The sequence below is a fragment of the Onychomys torridus genome, chromosome 14, assembly GCF_903995425.1.
Source record: "Onychomys torridus chromosome 14, mOncTor1.1, whole genome shotgun sequence".
NCBI lineage: Eukaryota > Metazoa > Chordata > Mammalia > Rodentia > Cricetidae > Onychomys > Onychomys torridus.
Genome location: NC_050456.1, coordinates 4,368,597 through 4,392,402, shown reverse-complemented (window position 1 = coordinate 4,392,402; position 23,806 = coordinate 4,368,597). Strand labels below are relative to the sequence as shown.

The 23,806-nt window shown below is 37.0% G+C and overlaps 1 protein-coding gene across 2 annotated transcripts in view; it reads right to left on the bottom strand.

The window, feature by feature from the left end:
- Snx13 (sorting nexin 13) overlaps positions 1-23,806 on the bottom strand; it is a 107,923-nt gene that overhangs the window by 59,254 nt on the left and 24,863 nt on the right. For both annotated transcript variants that reach the window (XM_036205750.1, XM_036205751.1), the window contains exons 2-8: positions 15,937-16,049; positions 12,048-12,150; positions 9,195-9,284; positions 8,173-8,294; positions 1,548-1,669; positions 1,365-1,466; positions 133-221 (exon numbers count right to left, since the gene is read on the bottom strand). In XM_036205750.1, coding sequence (XP_036061643.1) covers positions 133-221; positions 1,365-1,466; positions 1,548-1,669; positions 8,173-8,294; positions 9,195-9,284; positions 12,048-12,150; positions 15,937-16,049 — 741 coding nt within the window. The remainder of the gene's footprint in view (positions 1-132; positions 222-1,364; positions 1,467-1,547; positions 1,670-8,172; positions 8,295-9,194; positions 9,285-12,047; positions 12,151-15,936; positions 16,050-23,806) is intronic.

Below are 23,806 nucleotides of genomic sequence, written 5' to 3'. Positions count from 1 at the left end.
AAGAACCACATTTTAAAAGCTCCTTAACGCTTCAATAATTTCTGAAGTTTAACTGGGTCTCAAGGCCAAAGATTTTGAGAACTACTGCTCTCAGTTCCTTTAAGTCATGATTCGGTATGAATTTACGCTTACCCTGACAAAGTATCGCATGATCTTGTTCTGGAAATCTCCAGGAGGTAGCAATAAATATAATAAAACCTCACACAAATCCCTTAGGAATCCTAAAAACAGAAAAAGTAGCCATAATAACATTAGAAAATCTAAAGTCTCTACCTACTTTAATACAAGAAACATGTCATAGCAGCGTCCCACTTTAGTGCTTGCACACCACTGTTCACTGTTGCCTTCACCACTCTCCAAACTGTTACTCGCTATTAATCAAACTCGCATCAGTTTGAATCAGTCTTACTAATCATGAGAAATTTTAATGACAAAATTGTTTTCCTCTAAGACAGTTTCAATACACAATGTACTTTTTACTTCTATTATGTATTATCCTTGCATACTTAAAAGATTTTGTGCACGTAAAGATAACCTCTATTACTTACTTCAGGAAAAAAGAAACACTTCTACAATATCAGCATGTACTATCAATGCAGGGCTGCGCTCTTCTCGTCTACTGATTTAAGAAAGCACTCCCATGCACACACCTCACTCGATTGTATAGACTTGTTATTTAACTGTTATTTCACACAATGCCAAAGGCAGTAAAAACTAAACTTAATAACAAGTATAAACAGGAAAAAAGAAAAAATGTGAAAGAATAAAATCATAGAAAAGAAAAGTTTAGCATGTCCTCAAAACTGAAGAAAATCACTTCCAGAACTACCAATGCTTCCTTATGCTTGTTCTCACATGGACACTTCTTGGGAAAAACAGCTAATCCCATTGGTAAAATTACATTCCAAATAGTGAATGTGTAACTGTGAGACTAAACTGAAATGAAAAATAATAATAAAAAACCTCTGATTAAAACTTGTCTAACTTCCCATCAAGTGAAATTTTATCTGAACATCAAGAAACACGGATTGCAGTAACTAGCCAAACAAACAGCACATAATAATCTAAATATTTTATTTGAAATTAATTAGAAAAGAATTTAGGAAAACAGGTATACTCTTAAGGTAGAGATAATAAATTGAAGAGTAGAAATTACTATACTTCTTAAAATGTTCGATGTTCTGTTGCTTAAAGACAACCTTCAGAATGAGGAAACATGCAGAGAAGATGCGTAAGAGCTACAATACAGTCATGTCTTTTCTACGCAAGCTGTCCTGTGCAAGAACGATGCCACCTGGGATTTGCTCTGCTAACTTGTCTCTAACCTGAGACTGTTTGCAAAAGAGTTATATTAAAAATAAAACCTTCTTCATCTTTGGGAGAAGTGCACACAAGATCCCGGCAAACATCCTTCTCCATTTCAACTTCAACTTCAAAAAAGGTTTCTACCAGATCCTCTGCTGTACCTAGAACAACAAAAACAACTGAGAATGTGCAAAGAGATAAAGGTTCTGAAATCCTGACTTGAAATGAGATAAAGTCGGTACCTTTTCCTTGATCATCTTTCTCTATTGCCTTCTGTTGAGCCTTTCTGAACACTCGTAGGTGAGTGCCGAAGTCATCTACAATGCGTGTAGTAAAATAAGGCTGCCAGTCGATTTCTTTTGACCTTACAGAAAAAACAGGACATCATTATATGAATGCTTTGCAGACACGAGCAGATTCCCTGGAGCTGGAGTTATGGGCAGCTACAAGGTGGTAGTCATGGAGAGAATTAAACATCTTCTGCAAGAACTGCAGGTGCTCATAACACAGAGCACCCTCCAGCTCCTGTTAGGTTCGGTTCCTTAATTATCTTTATATCTTAGATTTTACTACATAAGACTCTAAGTATTATCAGCTCTTATTTCACTTAGTCTTCTGACAACATATTTTAATTAATATTCAAAGGCATAAAAATACAATTTACTTAAAATTAGTAAATATAGTAAATTTTTCCAATTAAATCTGAAATAAGCCTGCCCATGGGTACATCATGTAATTTCTCAGCCCAGATACAAAATACCTGAGATATCCAGAATGTTTCCATTTGCTTAAGAGTATTTCAAACACTTTGTGGTTTCTTCTGAATCCATTCTAAAATTTCCACTTTCTTTTAGTTACACAACCTATGTTCTGAAACCAAATGTCTATGATACATTATTTCTCCTTGTATATACTAGCACTTGAAACTATGACCACAAATAACAAGACATACAGAACCATTAGGCTAAAAGATGATGGTAAGTATAACATATATAAAACTCTTCAGAATACAAAATGTTGAATGTTAATATTCTGAAATCACCTAGTACTCTATCTCAACTGCAACAAACTTAAAAAACATTTCAGTAAAACAAATAACCACAGCACATAATTCTGTTAACACTTTCAGGAGCATACCTAGAACAAACAAAAGATACGTTCCTGAAGATGCTGGGCCATGAGAGAAGCCAAGGCCATGGGATCAGGAAAGAACACAGTCACTGAGCACTGAAGACACACATCCAATGAACAACTTGTGCACGTGTGCATTTCCTGACTGGCCCTGTTTATTTCTTTTCAGAGTCTTTGCAGTATAGCAAAGAAAGCAGTCTTGGCAAAGAAAGAAAAGACAGTGATTGAGAGTCTGGGGTGAGTGACACAGACAAACACACACCTGCCGCTCACAAGTAAGCCTCCATAACATCCACATCCAAACAGAGCAGCCATGAGGAAGACTGAAGAGCAGTGAGTGATGCACTGCGGAAGTACAGATTACCTTCCAAGACAAATCTCATCTGTCCTTGACAAGGCACTGCTACAGTCTGACAGGCACGAGAAGATGAATAAACTGCACGTAAATGAACAATGACAGCGTCGGAATCTTTAGGAGCTGAGGAAGGATCAATAGTCTCAAAATACAAGCACATGCAAACCAACCTGGCAGCTATATTCTGACCCTCTATAAAATCTAAAATAAAAAGTTAAGCCCAGCAGTCACCAGAGGTCCTTCCCCCATTGCCCATATTCAATTGTGAATTTAACTCAGTCATGCTGACACACATGTACACAAAGCTGAAGGCTCTCAGGTCAGCTGGGGGCTACACACTGAACTACAGACCAGCTTTGACTACACAGTGATATGCTGGCCTTAAAAACATTTAAGTCACAATCTATCTGAGCAATCTTCAGTTTTATAAAACAGTGAACTTAATTATGCCAAAAAGGTTCCTTCTAACTATTTTGGAAAAAATATATATAATATTTCATATCTGTTTTCCTTTATAGAGCAATGCCATTTATTAATTTACTGAATTGTTCCAAAATTAGAAGTAATTCCAAAGCCATCAATTCATTGGAACATCTGACATTTAAAATTAGTAAAACCATCAAGTAATGTAAATATTAAATATAAACTATTCAAACATATAAACCTAGATTTCTGTTTTCAAATAGAAGTATGATGAGGGTGAAAAAACAGTACACACTTCTATTTTGACTTTCTTACAATTTTATGCAAAGAGAAATTTGAACTCCAAAAAACACTGTAAGAAGGACAATATCATTGTTTTCCATATAGAAACAGGAGGCCATACTAAAAATGTTTATTATCTGTCTTGACAAAGGCAGAAAACAGTTTAACAATGGAGTACTTTATAAAATAGTGCATGATAAATATGAAAGAAATGAGACATGAATATTAATAGAAGCCATCCAGCTACACATTCATGACTCAGCTTCCTAGAGAACTCCTAATATCAACTGCTCTAAAGTTATGATCAACGCCATAGCTCTATTCACTTTGTTTACTATGCTCCTCACATGACACAGTGCTAAAAACACCTGGGTTGTTACACGGCAATCTGACTAATACTTTCAGGTTGTTACTTATAAGGTAATAGTCCTTGAATTTACAAGAGCATATTCTCTCTCTCTCTTCTCCCCCACATCTATCTCTGTCTCTCTCTGTCTCTCTCTCTCTGTCTCTCTCTCTCTCTCTCTCTCTCTCTGTCTCTCTCTCTCTCTCTCTCTCTCTCTCTCTCTCTCTCTCTCTCTCTCTCTCTCTCTCTCTCTCTCTCACACACACACACACACACACACACACACACACACACACAAAACACACACACACAAAAAAACCCAAAACCCCACAATGTGCCCTAACATAAAGAAACAAGTACACATGCTCTAGCAGCTTATATACTTGGCCAAAATGGCTGCAAAAATAAGAAAATTAGCTAGCCTTGAAACAAGATGATAGTATTTTTACTTCAGCACAAAGTCAGAGCCAAATCCTATCACTTTCTCCAAGCTTAAGTTTTGCATGCCCTCATCTATGTCTCCAATACTATGGTCTTATTCCTCAGCACTGCTGTTTCTACGTCTCCTACCTATGACCTCACATCTCCCCTCCACTCAGTCTTCCTACAGCAGTCAGCGTTATCTTTATATATACAGACATACAAATAATAATAGAAAATGAAAGCCTTACAAATTCTCCAATATGCACCCCTTATTCCACTGGGCACACATGAATATACTCTCTCCAATCCTGAGCACCTACACCCTTGTTTATTTCATCATCTATTTCAGTTTTCCTCTCTGTCAGTTCTGTAGACTGGCAGGCCTTCACTGCAATTCTCAAACTTCAATGAACTCTTCAAATACGTCTAGGTGCCACTGAACAAACAAGACCCTCTGCTTTGCCCATCTCTAGCCACTCTCCACATATATCCCTTTGCTCTCCCACATCTACCTGAACAGCCCACTTCCACTTCACACAGAGCTATCTAAAATGGCCATCTGCAGGTTTACTGACTCTTACCTACTCCACTTACACGTTCTGCTAATACCACACTTTACATTTCTTATTGTACAGTCTACAGTTAAATGTTTTCATTGTTAAAATTAAAAAAAAAATCTCAGGAAAACAGACTTTAATTAACCTCTGTGTGCTTTATTTACAGTTGTACCCACCCCCACCCCGCCACCGTGCCTAGGTAATATGCTCAACATTAGTCCTCAATATACAATGACTTACTGATCTCTCTCAGAGCCAAAACACTGTTACCAGGGGCTTGAAGAATGGCCATATGCAACACATGAACACTTGCCTCTTTCTTCTTTAAGGTCTAAAACAGCACAGACACTGAGAAAGTCTTTTTGCACTCAAGCTACTTAATGCCAATGCCTTTAAAAGATAAAGAATATCACTGAACTGTCAGCTGTACTGGGTGGCATCAACCCCTCTACTTGTTCCATCAATTCTAAGCAGGGTATGGCTCATTACTGGTAACTCAAAACAAAACCAAAACTAATTATTTCTAGAACAGACAACCTTTATTAAAGAGTCACCAGTTCATTAGCTATTAAATTCTGTACACTAGATCACATCCCAGGGTCTGCCTTCTCTAAGGAGACTTACAGTTTTGCACCTATAATTATACCAACCAAACAACAGCCCTCTTGACCAAAGTGGCTATTTAATGCACTGTGACATCACATAAGGAGTCAGTTCTACACTGGGAAGATCTGGGTGTTCTGAAGGCCTTGGATCCCCACACAGTGAGCGCAGTCTTCAGATGAGCGAGCACCAGGCAGCAGTGCCCACAGGAGCAGCAAGGGCAGAGAGCCTTAGCCAGTCTCTAACACAAACAAGGCATGAACCCTTAGGCTAAATACATCCTTCAAGGTAAGTGGGATAAAGTACAAAAACCTGAACTCAGGATATTAGCTATGTCAATAAACAAAAGTTTTATTAAAATTTACCTGTGAAGTGAAACATTCGGTCTCAATGAATACATCTTAAAACTTTTTATAACAATTAACACAGAATTCACAAAAGGAAATTCAAAAAAACATGACTTTGAGGACTTAGATACTAAGCAAAATATTAAAATATTAGTTTCAAAATCAATCTCCAAACAATAGCGGCAGCAAATGAATTGTTTTTAAAGAAATGTCAAGTGTGGTGGAGCACTCTTGCTGTCCCAACACTTGCAGGCTAGAGGATCAGAAGGTAAGCATCATCCTCACCTACACAGTGATCAGAACTAGCCTTAGTCAGCAAGATGGCCTGTGGTGGTTTGAAAAGAAATGGCTCCCAAAGGGAGTGGCACTATTAGGAGATGTGGCCTTGCTGGAGGAAGTGTGTCACTACAGAGGCAGGCTTTGAGGTCTCATATATGCTCAAGATATCACCCCGTGTCTCAGTATACCTCCTGCCTTTAGAACAAGATATAGGACTCTCAGTGCCAGCACCATGTCTGCCTGAATGCTGCCTTGCTCCTCACAATGACCATAATGGACTAAACATCTGAAACTGTAATGGAGCCACCCCGGTTAAATGTTTCCCTTTGTAAGAGTTGTTGTGGTCATGATGTCTCCTCACAGCAATAGAGACCTGACTAAGACAATGGTCCAGTGGATAAAAGTACCTTCTTCCAAGACTAGATCTGAGTTCAAACTGTTACCCACATAGTGAAGAGAAATGTGTTCTCTGGCTTCCACATGTTCACTGTTCCATGTGAGCCATGACACACACACACACGCGCGCGCGCGCGCGCACACACACACACACACACACACACAAAATGTACTCTAAATAGAACATCTGTATCATACTCTCTTTGCCAAGGCTTAGGGATCATCAGAGAGGGAGCAGGGCAATTTTAAGACCAAGAGCAAGGGGAAGTCTGCAGTAGAGCAGTGTCCGCCAGAAATGACAGAGTAGCAGCACACACGGACTTGGAGCTGCAGGACTATATGCACAGGACCTGCTCAGATCAAGCCAGCCACAATTTTTTTTTTTTAATTTTAAAAAGGATAGAACATAAAAAAAAAAATCATCTTGGATATCTTTAGTACTAGTCATCATATGTTTAATTGCCTATCTATAGCTATAAAGGAAAATATCTGATTTATAAAATGCAATTTTCTTCTTTAAATTTCTTGAATTAGCTATATTTAGCCATAAACTGAAAATTCAAAGATCAATGTTAATATTTCCTGCATTTATTTTTAATGCCACTGTTATATATATTTACAAAAATCGTTGAAGTTATACAGCACACACTATTTTGTAAGACCTTCATTTCAATACCTTTCCTACATACTTAATGTTACATGTCTTAATGGCAGAGTTGGAGAGAAGGCTCAGCAGTTGAGAGCACTGACTTCTCTTCTAGATGACCAGGGATCAGTTCCCAGAACCTACACAGCAGCTCACAATTGTCTATAACCCAGTTTTAAGGGAATCTGATGTCCTCTTTTAGCCTCCCCAGGTATCAGGCAAAAACACCTACACACTTAAAAAAAGTTTAAAAATGTTTAAATGCCTCAATGGTGACAAAGGTCAAAGGTGTCTAATCCTAGACAAGTAAACTTCTTTTTTTAACAAGACAAATAAAAGTATTAATGCTGAATGCCCTTCACTTCTGTCACAGACAGGCAATTATACCAATTAATTACAAAACTATGAGAGAAGTACAGACAAATGAGCATGACTGTCCAAATGCAGACAGGCTCTCTATGTCTACCTGGTTGTCCTGGAATTTGCTATGTAGACCAGGGTGGCCTTGAACTCACAAAGATCCTCCTGCCTCTGTCTCATGAGTGCTGGGATTATAGGTGTGCACCACCATGTCTGGCTTCACTATTTATAAAGCAGAGGGAAAGTAGAGCCAGTAATAAAATACAAGTAACCTTACTTTAAAACAGAGCAAGGGTATGCCTAGACACTTCCGTAATGGTGATACACAAATGGCAAGTAAGTATGAGAGAGGATGCTCAATGTTAACGTCCAGAGAAATGGCGAGACAAAGCCAAAATGAAATGCTGCCTCACTCATACTAGGTAGCTGTGATCAAAACTGACGGACAGTAACAACCACTGACAAAGACAGAAAAAATAGGAAGTTGGTAATGCGGACAGTTGGAAGAAATCTGCATTTCCTCAAAATATCAAGTGCATCTATCCAAGAGAAGTGGAGATATTTATTCATGTAAATAATATGTGATGAGACTATTCCATGGTAATAGTCTACTATTCTATTTACCTTTTATTTAAAAGTCCCCTTTCACTTGGAAGCAATTTTTCCTTTGTAATACATGACGCATCTGAATCTTCCTGTATTACAAGCAGCAATCTTACCTAGTAGCAAACTGAATGAGTGCATTTTGAAGAGTTTGCCTAATTTCAAGAAGAAAGGATTCATCATCACTTAGCGTGTAATACCAGTACTGGACATAATCCCTCAATGAAAACTGGATAACCTATAGCAAAACATTGGGAAAAAAACAACGTTTTAGTATTTAAAAACTCAACAGCAGCAAAACACCAAACAGCAACAACAAAACACTAAGACAATGACTTGCCAACTTAGACTGTGAGAGTAAATTCCTGTCTTCACCACCTCCTGCTAAAAACTGTCTCAAAATTATGTTTTGATACCCCAGCTCATGACTTTCTTCATTAAACAGCATCTCTGACTACCCACATTCAGATAGACAGTTTGGAAAGAGGATGCACACTCAGTGCTGCGATGAATGAGATATAAATAGTATGCTGATAGACACTAACGTGAAGAGAGGTTCTGAAGACTCCCTCACCAGATCCACTGTGACCTAATTACAAAAACTAACAATTCCAGCACTACCTTTGAGGCAGCCAGGATTGTTAGTCCACAACATCCAGATGATGATTTCTACAAGTCATGTAAGTTAACTACAGGTTCAAAGTATAAAGTACATGATCAGAAAATATCTGAGAGGGTATCTTTACCTACTTCTAATTAACACTTTTAATCAAACCAGAGATAAGCATCTTTAAAGGAATGGTTTGGTAAATGAAACTAACTCAAAAGTCTAACTTACCAAACCACTGAGCTTGATCAACAAGATTGTCACATTAATATTTTAAACTATGAAATTACTAGACTATCAGATGTCAACAAAACTTTTTTCTAATACAGATTAGAATAATGGCTATCATGTTAAATAAACCGCCTCATTATAGGTACCTAATAAATAGAATTATTAAGTATAAAATTCAAAGATAGCATCATCATAAATTTTCAGAACATTCAATAGCTAAGAGGTACACCTTAGTATTTGCAAAAGAAATAGATCTCAACTACAATAGATGAAATTCAAACCCCACATACTGAAACTCACTTGCTGGAGAGGTTCATCAATTATATTGGCACCCGTCAGTCTTCTGTCGATCTTAATTGTCCTGGCTTCTCGTTTCATTTCTTCTAAGCACTTAGGGAAAAGCACAATATGTTACTGAGTATCTCCTTCATTTCAAGTATCTCCAGTTTGCTTCAAATGGATTTCTTATTACACTTTCCTTTATTTTCCAGCCAATAAATAATTTGCTAATACAAGTATAAGCCAAACGATTTCTCAGGATAACATTCGATATTCGGGGAAAAAATTCCTATTACCATTTTCTACGAATTCGACAGGTATAGTAATTGCTACAGTTCAACCAAACCTCCAAACTAAGAGGTTAATGTTTCTGATCTGTCAATTTACTGTCTTTACTAATGCTCCCCATGTTGTTCCCTCTCCTTTTCTAGGGATCAAGAGCCTATTAACTATCAAATGAATTCACTTTAAAGTTGACTTTAATTAGAGACAATTTTAAACAACAAGAAAAATGTATTTCACTACTTTTTAGTAGTCATTAGACTGACCATTAGCTTGAGAATAGGGAGAAAAGAAGTGGAGGACTCTTAAATAAATCTAGCATCAACACATAGTCCTGTAACACATAACATGTCAATAATTGGATCCAGGCAGACAATATAGATTAAGGTTATAATGAAGCTGAGAGTCCTTTCACCTAGCGAAGAAGCAAAAGAAAAGGAAATCACAGATGACATGAGAGATTAAAAGAAGGAAAAAACAAAAAACAAAACGCACAGACCACTTACAGCCTAAGATTTAGGTGGAGTTTTTCCAGACTTCAACAAGCTCCCCTAAAAACCTTGAAAGCAAGAACCCAAACACTACAATGTTTTCATTAGGCCACCTCATTCATTAATTCATCCATCCATCCATCCATCCATCCATCCATCCATCCATCCATCCCTCCATCCATGATCTCACTATACAGTCCTGCTTGGAACTCACCATGTAAACTAAACTGGGCCTCAAACACAGAGATCCGTGTGCTTCTGCCTCCCAAATGCTGGGATTTAAGGCAATTAAAGGAATGCACCACCACAAAAGGTTAGATCCCATTTTCACTGTTTCATTTCACAGTTTAGATGATGCAAATACTTATTTTTGCTCTAGAGTGGTCTGAGTATTTAGTACAGAGACATAGTGAGCAGTCAGCTGTCTACAGGAGACAGGATCACATACCCTAGGTATGTAGTAGGCTAGATCACCTAGGTTTGCCTTACACATTCTATGGTACTCAACTGCTAAGATGCTTAATTAATAAGAATGCAAACTTATTGTGTAAGTATATATAAAATACATGTTTTAGGTATAATATGAACCAGTAAGTTTTTTTCATAGACTAAATTTACAAATCATATGTTTTAAATAACAAGTCAAAACTATTTTGTATCATTTATGAAAAATGGATTATAAAAATATGACTAGTCTTGACTTTATCACTATATAAAATCTTAATTCTTAAAATGCTTTCTATTCTCTGTCATGTGTCTTCCAAATGAAAGAAAACTATAGATGGCCAAGAAAGAAAAGGCCTAATTCCTTAGAGTCTTGTAAAATAAACAAAATCAAAGAATATGTACTAATGGAAGTTCTAAAGAAACAGAAAAAAAAAAGTTTAAGTAATTAAGAAAGTTCTAAGTATCCCATCTAGTTGTACCACTCCAAGGGATTTGTCTTCAGGAAGTTAGGTCAGTATTCCGAGATGCCTGTGTAGCCACGCTTACTGTAGCATTATCCAAGATAAACGCAGGCTACAGATGAATAACTTAAAGTAGGCACAAAAGGAAGTATTACTGCACATAAAACAGAAGAAAAGCAGCCCATTTGCAGAAAAAAAAAATGGACAGATCTTGAAGACAATGTATTAATCAAAACAAGGCAAACACAGACGAGTAAACAAGGTCTTGTGGTCTCTCTCGTATGTGAAAGCAAAAGACAACAGAGAGTGCAGAGAGACCGTGAGGATGAGGACGGAGCTGGTGCAGAGAGAAGAGTCCAAAGAGTGGATGTGATCAAAGCAAGCTTCTACAGAAATGTCACAGTGAACCCACTAATGTGTATAATTAATATGCACAAATAATAAACAGAATGAAGAAAAAGGTTATAATATGTACTCATGAAATACCAGTTGATTAAAATAAAATACTCAGAATGGAGTGGAATTTTTTCATTTCTATAATATAAACTATAAACATTTCTATAATATAAATTAATACTGTATAATACTTCAGCTATATTTTAGTAGTTAAGTGACTTTAAGGTTAAATTACTGGCATCAATTTCAAACCATTTGCCTCTCCACATAAAATGAGACCCCTATCACACAAAACTTAGAAGTATAGGAACTATGAGGCCTATGTAGCCCACTTCATTTATAAATTAATACTTTAATAGAAAAATAGCATTATTCAGAATGATAAAAATAAGACCTGAGTTGTTAAAACTGTAAAGTCTGTAAAGTTGAATCGCAAACTATGTTTTTCAAAGTAAATAAACAAAAAGTGTACATTTTTCTGATTCTTATTCAATTTACTTCTCTCAAACCAAATATTCATTGGCATTCTTACAAATAATACAAATGACAGTTTGATATTAAGAGGAAAACTAAAAATTAAACTAACCAATTTCTATCTTTCCCTCAAAATTACATTCCCATTTGTTTACATGTAACACTAAGAAAATTTTCAAGATGATGTTTAAGATCTCAGTAAGTTCTCAGGAAGATCAAGCAGTTGCCACAGATGTGAATGACAGCCTTGCTGGGCCATCCAGATGGCAACATTGCAGCCAAGAGGTGTGCTGTGGGGTTTCACATTCCTGTATGTGACCTACCTTAGGGACCCCAGATGATGTTGGAGGAAGAAATGAGTGTTCACACTGCTCTAGGTATTTTTCTGAGTTTGTTTTCCCATACAGGAGAGTAACCACTAAACCCCTAGGGGGAAAAATAAGTATAGATTAAAAAAAAACAAAGTATTTCTATACTTTATTATATTTATTACTGAATATGCTAGTCAGACTTTATGAGTTACCATTTCTTAAAATCAAGTCTAGAAATTTAGAAAATCAAGATTGACAGATTTTGTTAGGCTTTGAAGTTTAGAACAGCTAGCAATAGTGAATTATATAGTGTTTCTCAAGTTGTACTGAAGTAACTTTTGTTTAAAAACCTCAGCTAGGCACTGACAGTGCACACCTGTAATCCCAGCACTCGAAGGGCAGAGGCAGGCGGACCTCTGTGAGACTGAAGTCAGCCAGGACTATGTAGAGAGACCCTGTCGTGAAAAACCAAAACCAAAACAAGACAAAGGGCAAAGGGGAGGGAGTCAACACAGGAGAAGAGGGGGGGAAGAGGGTAAAATAACATGGATGATGTCTAAAAGCTGTTAGAAATCATATCATTATTTATTTACCTAAAATGACATAGAAGACATTCAAGCCTGTGTGTGTGTATGTACGTATGTGTATATGAGTGTGCATATGTATGAGTGTGCATATGTATGAGTGTGCATATGTATGTGCATGAGTGTGTGTATATTGAGTTTGTGTGTGTATATATATATATGTGTGTGCATGTGTGTTTGTGTATGTATATGTATGAGTATATATGTGTGTATGAGTTTGAACATGTATGAGTGTGGGGATGTATGTGCATGAGTGTGTGTATTGTGTTTGTGTATGTATGTATGTAGGAGTGTGTGTGTATGTGTGTATGAGTGTGTGTGTGCTTGTGTCTTCAGAATTCGCAGTACATATTACCTGTGGTATGGCAGATACTATTTCTAAGATTCAATTTGGTCCTGTTTCAGTTTAATCTGATTATTAAAAGCACTTACAATAAAGTAATTATTTAAACTTGTATTCTTAGGAGCATGACTAATAAAATACTAATCTTAGCCTATGATGCAACAGTAAGAAAGCAAGTTCAAAGAACATTTGTAATTACAAACAACTAATACATACTTGTATCTATGATGTTTACATAAAACTAGAAGCTACAACTGGCTGGAGAGATGGTGAAACCATTAGAGGCTAACTGCACAGTCAAAATGTAGGAGCTACAAATGATTAAACCACCCAACTAGCCGGGCGTTGTGGTTCATGCCTTGAATCTCAGCACTTGAGAGGCAGGAAGATCTCTGAATCTGAGGCCAGCCTCGTCTACAAAGTGAGTTCCAGGACAGCCAGCGCTGTTAAATAGAGGAAGCCTGTCTTGAAAAGCCAAAATAAATAGATAAATAATAAAATAATCTACCCAATATATACAACAAAATATCCTGAAATAATAATGTACTGACAATTTCCCATGATTTTTTAAAAAAATACATTGTGCTTTTCTCCCCAAAAGTATTTTTCTTAATATTTATAAATAAAAGATTAGCTTTGTCTCTATCACCATCATTTTAGACAGATAAAATACAAAACTTTAAAACTTGTTAAGATTTTTTTTTTAAATCAAAGAGCAGGATGGGTTGTCCACAGGAAAATATATTCCTGTCAAACATACACATTAAGTAAATAACAAAAACACATCTTTAAAAACTTAGTAAGAATTTAATTAAAAAAGTAGAGTCAAGCTAACAAACAACTTTGATTTTATGATATGTTATCACTTGACTTTAAAAAGAATCTATTTTGTTGCTTAAATTTACAATACATTGAAGATACAAAGTTTCACTGAAGGGACAATTCCTCCTCATAATCAAGGCTACAAAAAGGGAAGATCTCATTCAGAAGATTATGCACTTGTTGACCCAAACTGAGCATTCTGAGAATGTCTGATGAGCTAACCCTTTCCAACTGAGTTACAGAAGAAACAAAAGGCCCTGAGGACAGGGGCCTCTGGAGGCTCAGGGGGGCCGGTAGAGAATCACACTAATCATGGCACAGCATTAGCCTGGAATTTCAGACTCCATCCCATGATTCTAAGCATTATCTAAAGAGGTTTTACTAACCTCACCACACCTTCCAAAAATCTATATCTAAAATTTTTATAGAATTCTAAGTATCCAAACCATTTTTGGAAGTTATTCCTTGATAAATCATCAAATTCAGAAAGAGGTCAATAAAACTTCTAGTAACTCTGTAATGAGTAGATGGTCACCTTTCTGTCTCTCAAATCTGTCTTTAATTTATTGTTAAGAAATCCTAGTGGGGGTAGTGTACATCTTTAATCTCAGTACTCAGAGGCAGGCAGATTTCTAAGTTTGAGACCAACCAGAGTGAGTTCCAGGACACCCAGTGTTACACAGAGAAACACTGTCTAGGAGAAGAAAAAAGAGAGAGAGAGAGAGAGAGAGAGAGAGAGAGAGAGAGAGAGAGAGAGAGAGAGAGAGAGAGAGAGAGGAGAGAGATATCTTGTCTACCATCTTAGAACCCGCATCTTTGTCTCAAAGCTCAAATTTCCTCTCTTTTGGTGGTGGGAAGTATTTTGAAATACTTTTCCTTCAGTCTTGACAAAGAGCTTAATTAATAAGTTAGAAGAATCTCTGTCTTTTAGATTCTAAAATTTAGAGACACATCTCTTTAAGAAAAATAATTTTTCCAGTCAGTAGAAGCAGCCTTGACCCTGAGGGAACGGATAACCGTTTAAGTCAGTGTAGCAGAGATCTCTTCCAGCTTTAGACCTGCATATTTGGTGTCAAACATTCTGTATCACTGTTTTCATTATCAATTAAGATATTCTGAACTCTATGTCACTTGACTCCTGTGGCTGAAATAGATTTATTTAATGATTTCAGTACAAGATACTGTAGCTAGACAATTACTAAGAAAATATAAAAGCTAACAAAATCTACAGTTTTATGGAGTCTGTGACAGAATTGCTCAGTAATCACTAGTGTGCTATCTAGAAAATGACCAAACATGACTTTCAAACCTCCAGCCTGAAGAAGGTGCTGGGTAGTAAATGCCATTAGAAGCCACCTCTTGTCTTACAGGTTCTTATGTCATTTTTTACATGTACAATAAGCCAAATCACCTGAAACTCCAAGGTGTTTTGCTCAGAAAAACTGCTCAGAAACTCCTCCAAATGTCTGAAGGTTTCAAAAAGACATGGGAAGTGTATATTATACACTAATTACATAAAAATTACAACAAAATACTCATCCAGGGAGCTGCACTGGACAGTGTTTCACAGGCATGCTACCAACTAAAGTCTCCTTATAATTCTAGTCTATACCAACTCTCCTGTATACAAAGCCATAATAAAGTGGCATGTCACCATCTAGAGTCTACTTATAATTCTAGCCTATACCAACTGTTCTGTATACAAAGCCATAATAAAGTTTGGCTGGAACCTTCTTGGTAAAGGTTTATCAATTTAAATGAAATCTTAAACACTGCAAACCAAGTAACCACAAAGAGAAAACTATAAAAGCAAGTATTTATCTAAACTGTCTGGATCAAAGTAAAAACATTCATCAGAGGGTACCATTATTATTTGACATCTAATCAATGAACTAGTATCTCCTATAATGTAAAGCTAGATGTGTTATCTCAGCTGATTATATCACAATTTCATCTTTAGTCATTGAACCTTCATTTTTAAAGATAACCACCACCACCACATACAAATGGGTATCTTAATTTTTTTTTAAACTTTAGTGAACAAAATTTGATAAAATAGCATTCACGTATAAATCATACTCTGAGTCCTCATTTTGTTTCAATTTTAACAAAATAACACATGAATTACAACATCATCGTTGTGCATACTTACCCTCCCACAAAGCAGAGGATATAAAATGCCAAATAAAATATTACAAAGGGTCCAAAGGTTACTAGAAAAAGGACAACGCCAAGGCTTCCCCATCCCCATATGGAAAGACTGGCCTGAAATCAAGCAAAGGGACAAAAGGAGGAGAAGTAAGTACAAGCCAAGAAAGAACTCGTCACATGAGTCAGAAGAACTTTTAAGTCGTTTGTACTTTCTTCTTTTAAACACTAATGATTCTAAATTTCTCTCTTTGTACATTTATGATATCATTACAGAATGTATTAAAATATTTACTTTTGGAAATGACATATATCTTTGGATGTTTATTTCTAAGAAATAATATACAAGAGATTTACAGACCTCATCAACAAAGACTGAGAAAAAGTGGTAAGAGATAGTTATACAAATTATTAAATGAAAAACCTGCATGAGAAATAAATTATTTATAAAATAACTGAATATTTATAATTGCAAAAGCATAGATAAAAGTCTGAGTATCAGTCATTATTATTAATAATACTTTAAAATTCAATTTCAAGAATTATATCACATTTTAATTAAAATTTTAACATACATAATCTATCTCACTAAAACTTATGGTATCTTTGTTTTATCTAAATGCTACACAGAAATTTATGAAAATGTACTTGAGAAAACTGCACCACCAAAGCTAGCCACAAGTTTAACAAAGTACTCCCAAAGTTTCCGTCCTTTAAAAAGAGAAACAAGTAATCGAGAATTACCCTGTTCTATCTAGTAAAAGTATTCCTTTGTTAAGGGCAAACTGGATTTCAGCAATTTAAGTCATAATGAATAAATAAAGACATTCAATTCAAAAAGTCTCTCCATCAATTTGCTGTGTACTGTGATGTATACAAAGATGGCATTTGTCTCCTATTATCAAGAAGCACAGAGAAGAATATCTTATAAGATAAAACAATTAGACACTGAACCAAGAAAAAAAGGGATAGAAAAGCATTACAAGATGTTACACTAAACAAAATTAATGACAAACCCAACAATACGCATTATGGACTGTGAACAAAAGGGTTTATGCATTCATCCACCAGTACTGACTGCTTCCTATGTGCTAAGCACAGTTCAAGGTGCTGATACAAAGCTCAGACTTGTCAAAGCAGCACAGCCTTCATGTTCATACAACACCAGTTTCTCTTCAGAGGGAGCAAACACAGACAAGTGAGCACACAGTCCATCAGCTGGGACAGAGCCTCCAGAGAAAACCAGCAACTGTGACAGCTCAGCAGCTCTACTGACTGGAGAACACAGGAACAGAAAGCTTCCCCAGGACTTACTTAAGGGACAGTATTTCCATTTATTCATGTCTTCTTCTGTGCTCTTCATCAGCCTTTTTGCCATCACCACTGCCCTGCTTCTAGGAGTAGCACAACTATTGCTCATTTTTATTTTTATTATCTGCATCCTGGCCACTGATAACTTTAACCAGAGCCAGAATGGCTGTTAATTAATTTTCTGTCCCATCTTCCCATTCTCTTCCTTGAGTCAGATGGGAATAGTATTTCACTCACAGAAGTGGTCACCTGTCCTTCCTCCTAAGAACTCAAAGTAGGACAGTTATTAGAAATAAAGCAAAAAGCAGCCTCATCCCTCTGATCATCACTGAGCTCAGCATATAACACCTATACCTCACTACAGTACCACTCAATGCCCAGCAACAGCACACAGCACCTACACCTCACTGCAGTACCACCTGATGCCCAGCAACAGCACACAGCACCTACACCTCACCACAGTGCCACTCAATGCCCAGCAACAGCACACAGCACCTACACCTCACTGCAGTACCACCCCAATGCCCAGCAACAAAAAACATTGTTTCCCAAGGTCCCTCAAACTCTGTTCACAACCTCCCCCAGGAGCTCTGATAAGCTCTCCAGAAAGGTGAGACCAGACATGGTTCAGGCACTACCCAACCCACCTTCTCTAATGCAATCTGACTTCATATTAACAGTATTACCCTTTCTGTTTATAGATTTATGCTTGTTCATTTCAGAGCTCAATAACTTGTTGATTAATGACATTCATACATTTTAAAACAGTGAAATGGCTATCACAGGACAAAAAGGAGCCTTTACCTGGAGGACAGGAGAGCCTTCACAAATACTTCTTTACCAGGTTATTTGGTTCTAATTATAGAAATCTATTTAGTCTTATGTTCAAATTAGACCTTCCTCAATTAAGCAAATTTCAAGGGGCTGGCAAGATGGTTCAGTGATAAACGTTCCTGCTGCCAAGCCTGAGGACCTGAGTTTTATCCTGGGACTCACAAGCAAGAAATAACCAACTCACACATGCTGCCCTCTCCACATGCATGCTGTGGTATGTTTGTACACACACAAAACAAAGAATGAATGAATGGACAGATAAAAATGCAGTATCTGATTTTTTAAACAAATTTTCAAAAAAGTAATCACAATTGATATGGCTATGCTTGAGACTGGCTGCAAAGTAGCTATAATGTATAGTCCAGGCTTGCTCAAACTCTGAACAATCCTCCTGCTTAGCCTACTGAGGGATGGAATTACAGGTAAGTGTGCAGCACTATGCCCTCAAGTTTTGATTCTTCCAGGTCTCTAACTTCTCCTTTGAAAGACAGTAAATAATTAAAAAAAAAAAAGCCTCCACATTCATTTAATCAAAATTTGAGAAACACTATAATGTACAAAATTCCAGGTACTTAACATTAAATTAATGATACTATATACACATAAAAAGACCACAAAGCAATGTTTTGCTTAATTAAGGAGAGGTTTGTCTTGTTTTTATTTATTCTTTTGCAATTTCCTTGTGTGTTTGTGTGTATACCTGGATCTCACCCTCTGCCCCCACACTTCTTAAACCCTAGGCAATCACTGTGCAGAACTGTAACCCCAGACCCAGGGAAATTTTAAAACCCTAGAGACTAACAGAATGAAGCATGTCCAATTAAGTCAGTCAAGTGATCATTTGCTTTGCTGTTAATCACTTACAACTCTCTGAGAATTTCCAATTAAAAATTCCTTATTGAAACATCAGAAGAAGAGAGAGCATTGTCCACAAAAGATTTTCTCTGAATATTTTATCTAATGCTAGCTAAAATTTTAATTCTAATTATTTTCTGAAATGATCAAGGATAATGAAATTTAGGATAATTTTGTACTATGTCAAAAACCTTCACAAATTCAGACAAGTATTACCTAAACATTAACTAAAGTGGATGCCAAAAAATAGAAATAAATCTACAGGGCTCATTTACATTAAAATAATCCTTAATATTTTCCCTTTTTTGTTTTCTGCTAAACAGAGAAGTCAACCCTGAAGTCTCTTTGCTGGTTTATCCATGAACCACTCACAGCTCTAAGCTGGAAACCTTTAAGGGTCATCTATGGCTTCTCAAGCTTCAATTCACAGCATCGGAGCTGAGGCAGGGTCCAGTGTTTTTCCAAACCTGTCAGAATGGTTTAGACTTTAGAACCAAGGAGATTATATAGTTACAAATCTTCCTAAATTTAGTCTCCTCTAAAATCTAAAAGGTTCTGGAAATCAAAACTGTACTAAGCACTCTATATACTACTTCATTTATCCCTTGGAATAACCTAGAAAATAGTGAAGTAGATACATATACTGCTAAAAACAATTTTAATGGGCTCCAGAGTTAAATGACCTAAGTTCAAATTTCAACTTCACTATTGATCAGCTGTGTAATCATCACATACTTTCATTCCCCCATCCAGGTTACACTGTTACTGTGAGGAACAAATGAGTCTGTGCTCCACTGGTCAATTTTAATGCAATCATTATTATTATTTCTAGTTTAACAGCAAGAGTCGTGGTAAATTTGCCCAGCACATAGGAAATCATGGAAATTATCCCAGCACAGTTCACAAACAGGTGAAGTGTAATCCCTGTAATCCCAGCACTCCAGACATTAAAGTAGGAAGGTCCAAGTTCAAAGTCACCCTCAGCTACAGTGAGTTCAAGGACAAACTGGGCTACATGAGGCCATGCCTCATTTTTAAAAGAAACTGTGACACACATACATATTATTTTTATGGGTATTTTGCCTCCATGTGCATCATATGTGTGTCTGGTGTCCACAGAGCCCAGAAGAGGGTATCAGATTCCCTGGAACTGGAGCTACAGACAGTTATGAACTTCCATGTGGGTACTAGGAATCAAACCCAGGTCCTCTGCAAGAGCAGCCAGTGCTCTTAACTTCTGAGCCATCTCTCCAGCACCCAAGTACATTTTAATACATTATATGGAAGAAGGGCCAAGAATCTTAAAATTTATACAAATTCAATGCCAACCTTAAATTATATATAGTTCAACAACCAAAACAGCCCTAAAATGGCACTACCACAAGCCTAGTCTGTCTTCCTCCAACCTTATTTTATCTGCAGGAAGCTGGAAGCTTCTCTAGGGACGAAATTGAATGTCATCTTGACAAGACACCCAAGCTTCACTTAAGATTATAAAGTAATCAAGGAATATACAGGCCAGTTCACTAAATATTAATCCATTCACCAGCTAAAAGGAAAAACAGAGACTAGAGGAAAGAAAACAAGGGACAGAATATGGAGACAAAATATGAAAAGAGATCCTACATGGAAGTGCTTCTCTTCACCTGACCATATGGCTTCAAGCATCACACAATCCTGCCAGGATAACCCATGCCAACACTCCACAGCTCCATCTTCCTCCTCCCCAGGGAAGAACACATAAAAATAGTAGCAATCTCTCAGCTAACTCTACATACTCTGGCACAATCTATCTAACTGCTATGCTTTTCAGGGGCAGCCACATAAGCACCTTAGGTACTGATACCAAGTTAACAGCCAACCTTCTCTTGCCATGATCAGTAACAGAAGGACAAACATCCTCTTTCACTGTCCCCATTCAAGGTACCTAGTTTACCTCTGGATGCCTAAAGATGGTGACTTGGTACCAAGTTTTAGATACCACTGTGGAGTAAGCAGGGACAGAGGGCCGTGATGACAGACATTTTTGTCAGGTACTTTCGTCTGAATACCCTTGGATTTTCTCCTTCCTAACTAGAGGGTAACCACAATAAGTAAGTTATACCTCATACATACATTTTGGTTCTTTGGTAATAGAACTACTTCCTTCATACACTAAGACAATTACTCTCATATATGCAGATGACTTCCAAGTCTTTAATATTTTTATTAAAAAGCAGTGACAATAAATGATCTCTCACAAGATAAGAGGACTCCAAGAATCTAATAATAAAGAAAATATGAAAAACCGAGCTGCTATGAAATCAGTAGATTTTTGAGAATGCATCTATTGGCCAGCCTGGGCTACCAAGTGAGTTCTAGGAAAGGCACAAAGCTACACAGAGAAACCCTGTCTCGAAAAAACAAACAAACAAAAAAAGAATGCATCTATTATTACCGTGTGTGTAGCAGATGTGTACATGCACAGGGTCAGAGGACAACTCTGTGGAGGGGTACTTTTATTCCACCTTTGCATGGGTTCTGGGGATAAACCAAGTGTGTACAGCAGCAGTACCTTTACCCACTGAGCCATCAGATCTGCCCAAATCCTGTATTTTAAACTAGCGTCTATCAGTTCTAGAACACCGACACCAAGTGTAAAGCTAGAGCAGGTAAACCGTAGTGTACACGATTCACTCAGGACACAAACTAGGTAGGCTTCACTCTTCCTGCCACCACAATGGAAGCAGTGGAGGCAACGAAGGAGGGAGGGACCAGAAGCAACTACAGTATTAAAGTTAAATTAGAAAATCCTACTTCCTGAATGCTTCCTCTGATGCAAAAATATTAAAACTACATAAAGTGCTTATGGAGGCGTATTGAAATAAACAATCCTGACAGAGTTCCCACAAGTACTCTTTAAGTCAAAAAGGCAAAACTGTTTACTACAATTCTCTGGACTTCTGACAAGAGGCTTAACAGACACTGGGGTAAACACAGACTGACCAAGAAACTACTAGAGAAACCTGGGGGGGGGGGGGCTTTAATTCCAGTAATCGGAAGGCAGAGCCAGTCGGATCTCTGTGAGTTCGAGGCCAGCCTGGGCTACAGAGCAAGGTCCAGGACAGGCACCAAAACTACACAGAGAAACCCTGTCTCGAAAAAACAAAAAAAAAAAAAATAAATAAAAGTAAAAAGAAACTACTAGAAACCTATTTCTCTATCATAATAATAACTGTCAATAAAGACTTTTTAAAATAAATTTTAGCACTCAAAGAATTTTTTTCAAAATAAATTTGAGGGCTAGAGAGATAGTTCAAGGGTTAAAGGCTCTAGGGGATCTTCCAGAGGAGCTATGTTCAAGGTTTCGATTCCCAGCTCCACCACAATGACTCACAACCATCTTTAACTAATTCAAGGAATCTGACACCTCTGGCTTCCCTGAACATCAGACATGCAAATGGTGCACGGACATATATATATACACACACACACACACACACATACACACAAGCAAAATACCCACATACATCAGACATGCAAATGGTGCACGGACACACACACACACACACACACACACACACACACACACACGTACAACACCCACATATATAAAAAAGTAAATACATTTTTTAAATTTTTATTTCATGTGCAACAGTGTTTTGCCTGCACGTATGTCTGTGTGAGGTTGTCAGAATCCCTCAAACTGGAGTTACAGACAGTTGTGAGCTGCCATGTGGGTGCTGAGAATTGAACCCAGGTCCTCTGAAAAAGCAGCCAGTACTCTGAACTGCAAAGCTATCTCTCTAGCCCCATAATTTTTTTTTAAAGAGTAAGTTTTTTAACACTCTCCAAAAAACAAAATACACATAAAAAATGATGATGCCCTCACCTCTATGCTATGCTACAAACATTAGTAGACGCAACTAAAAAAAAAATGCTTACTTAGTGGTGGGGTGCTAACCTTCTCACAGAATTTTCATTATTTAGGGAACATGTTGCTATTTATAAACATTTCCTTTTGCCAGATTAAGGTCAAATTTAGATTCTTTTAGCTAACAATGATGTGTATCTCATATAAAAAATTCCCTTAAAAATAAGTGAAAGCATGGTAAACTGATGGTGGGTCTTTAGTGGAAAATATCCTAAGAATGGCAACCAAAACACTTCTATCTTTTGAAAGAGCCTTTAAGTATTTTATCTTTCAGTAATGCTGGCAGTTCCAACAAAACACATCAAGACTACTTAGAAGAACGTCTGACTCAGAGTCTAGGGTAGAAACACTTTTGGACTCTTCAAGCACCAGAAGATGTACTGAAGATACATGGAGAGGACTCAGGAGGCAAGCTGAAGTGCGCCCACCCCACCACCACCACCACCAATGGCACAATTAGAGCATTGGCTTCGGTGACTGGATCCCGGGGATCTCTTCTGAATTGGCAAACAATCTTGTCACTATTCTTAAAGAATAGTATGAATTGTTTAAAAAATTATGAGGCAGGAAAGAATTAAACAACCATCAAGGCAATCAATGTTGACAAAAATACAGATTTTTAAGAAATATTTCAGATGATGGATGTACTGTAATTCTTAATGAATTACATGTCTAGCAATAATCTAGCTGTTAACCCTTGGGGGAAAAAAAGCGGAAACAGACACCTTGTGGAATAAAGCTACACAGATATCACTATCTGTGAAAAGGTGTTACCGAAAAAAGTAAAATCAAACCTGAACCTTACTTTAAAAATGCAGAAAACTGAGAAAAATGTTACAAATGCCATGGAGATGAATTCAAAAAAATCCAGACTGCAGAAAACAACAACAGGCAAAAATGGAAGAAAGCAAAGGGTGTCTTCAACAGCTGAAGCTCACGGGAAAAGAATGGCAATGGACTG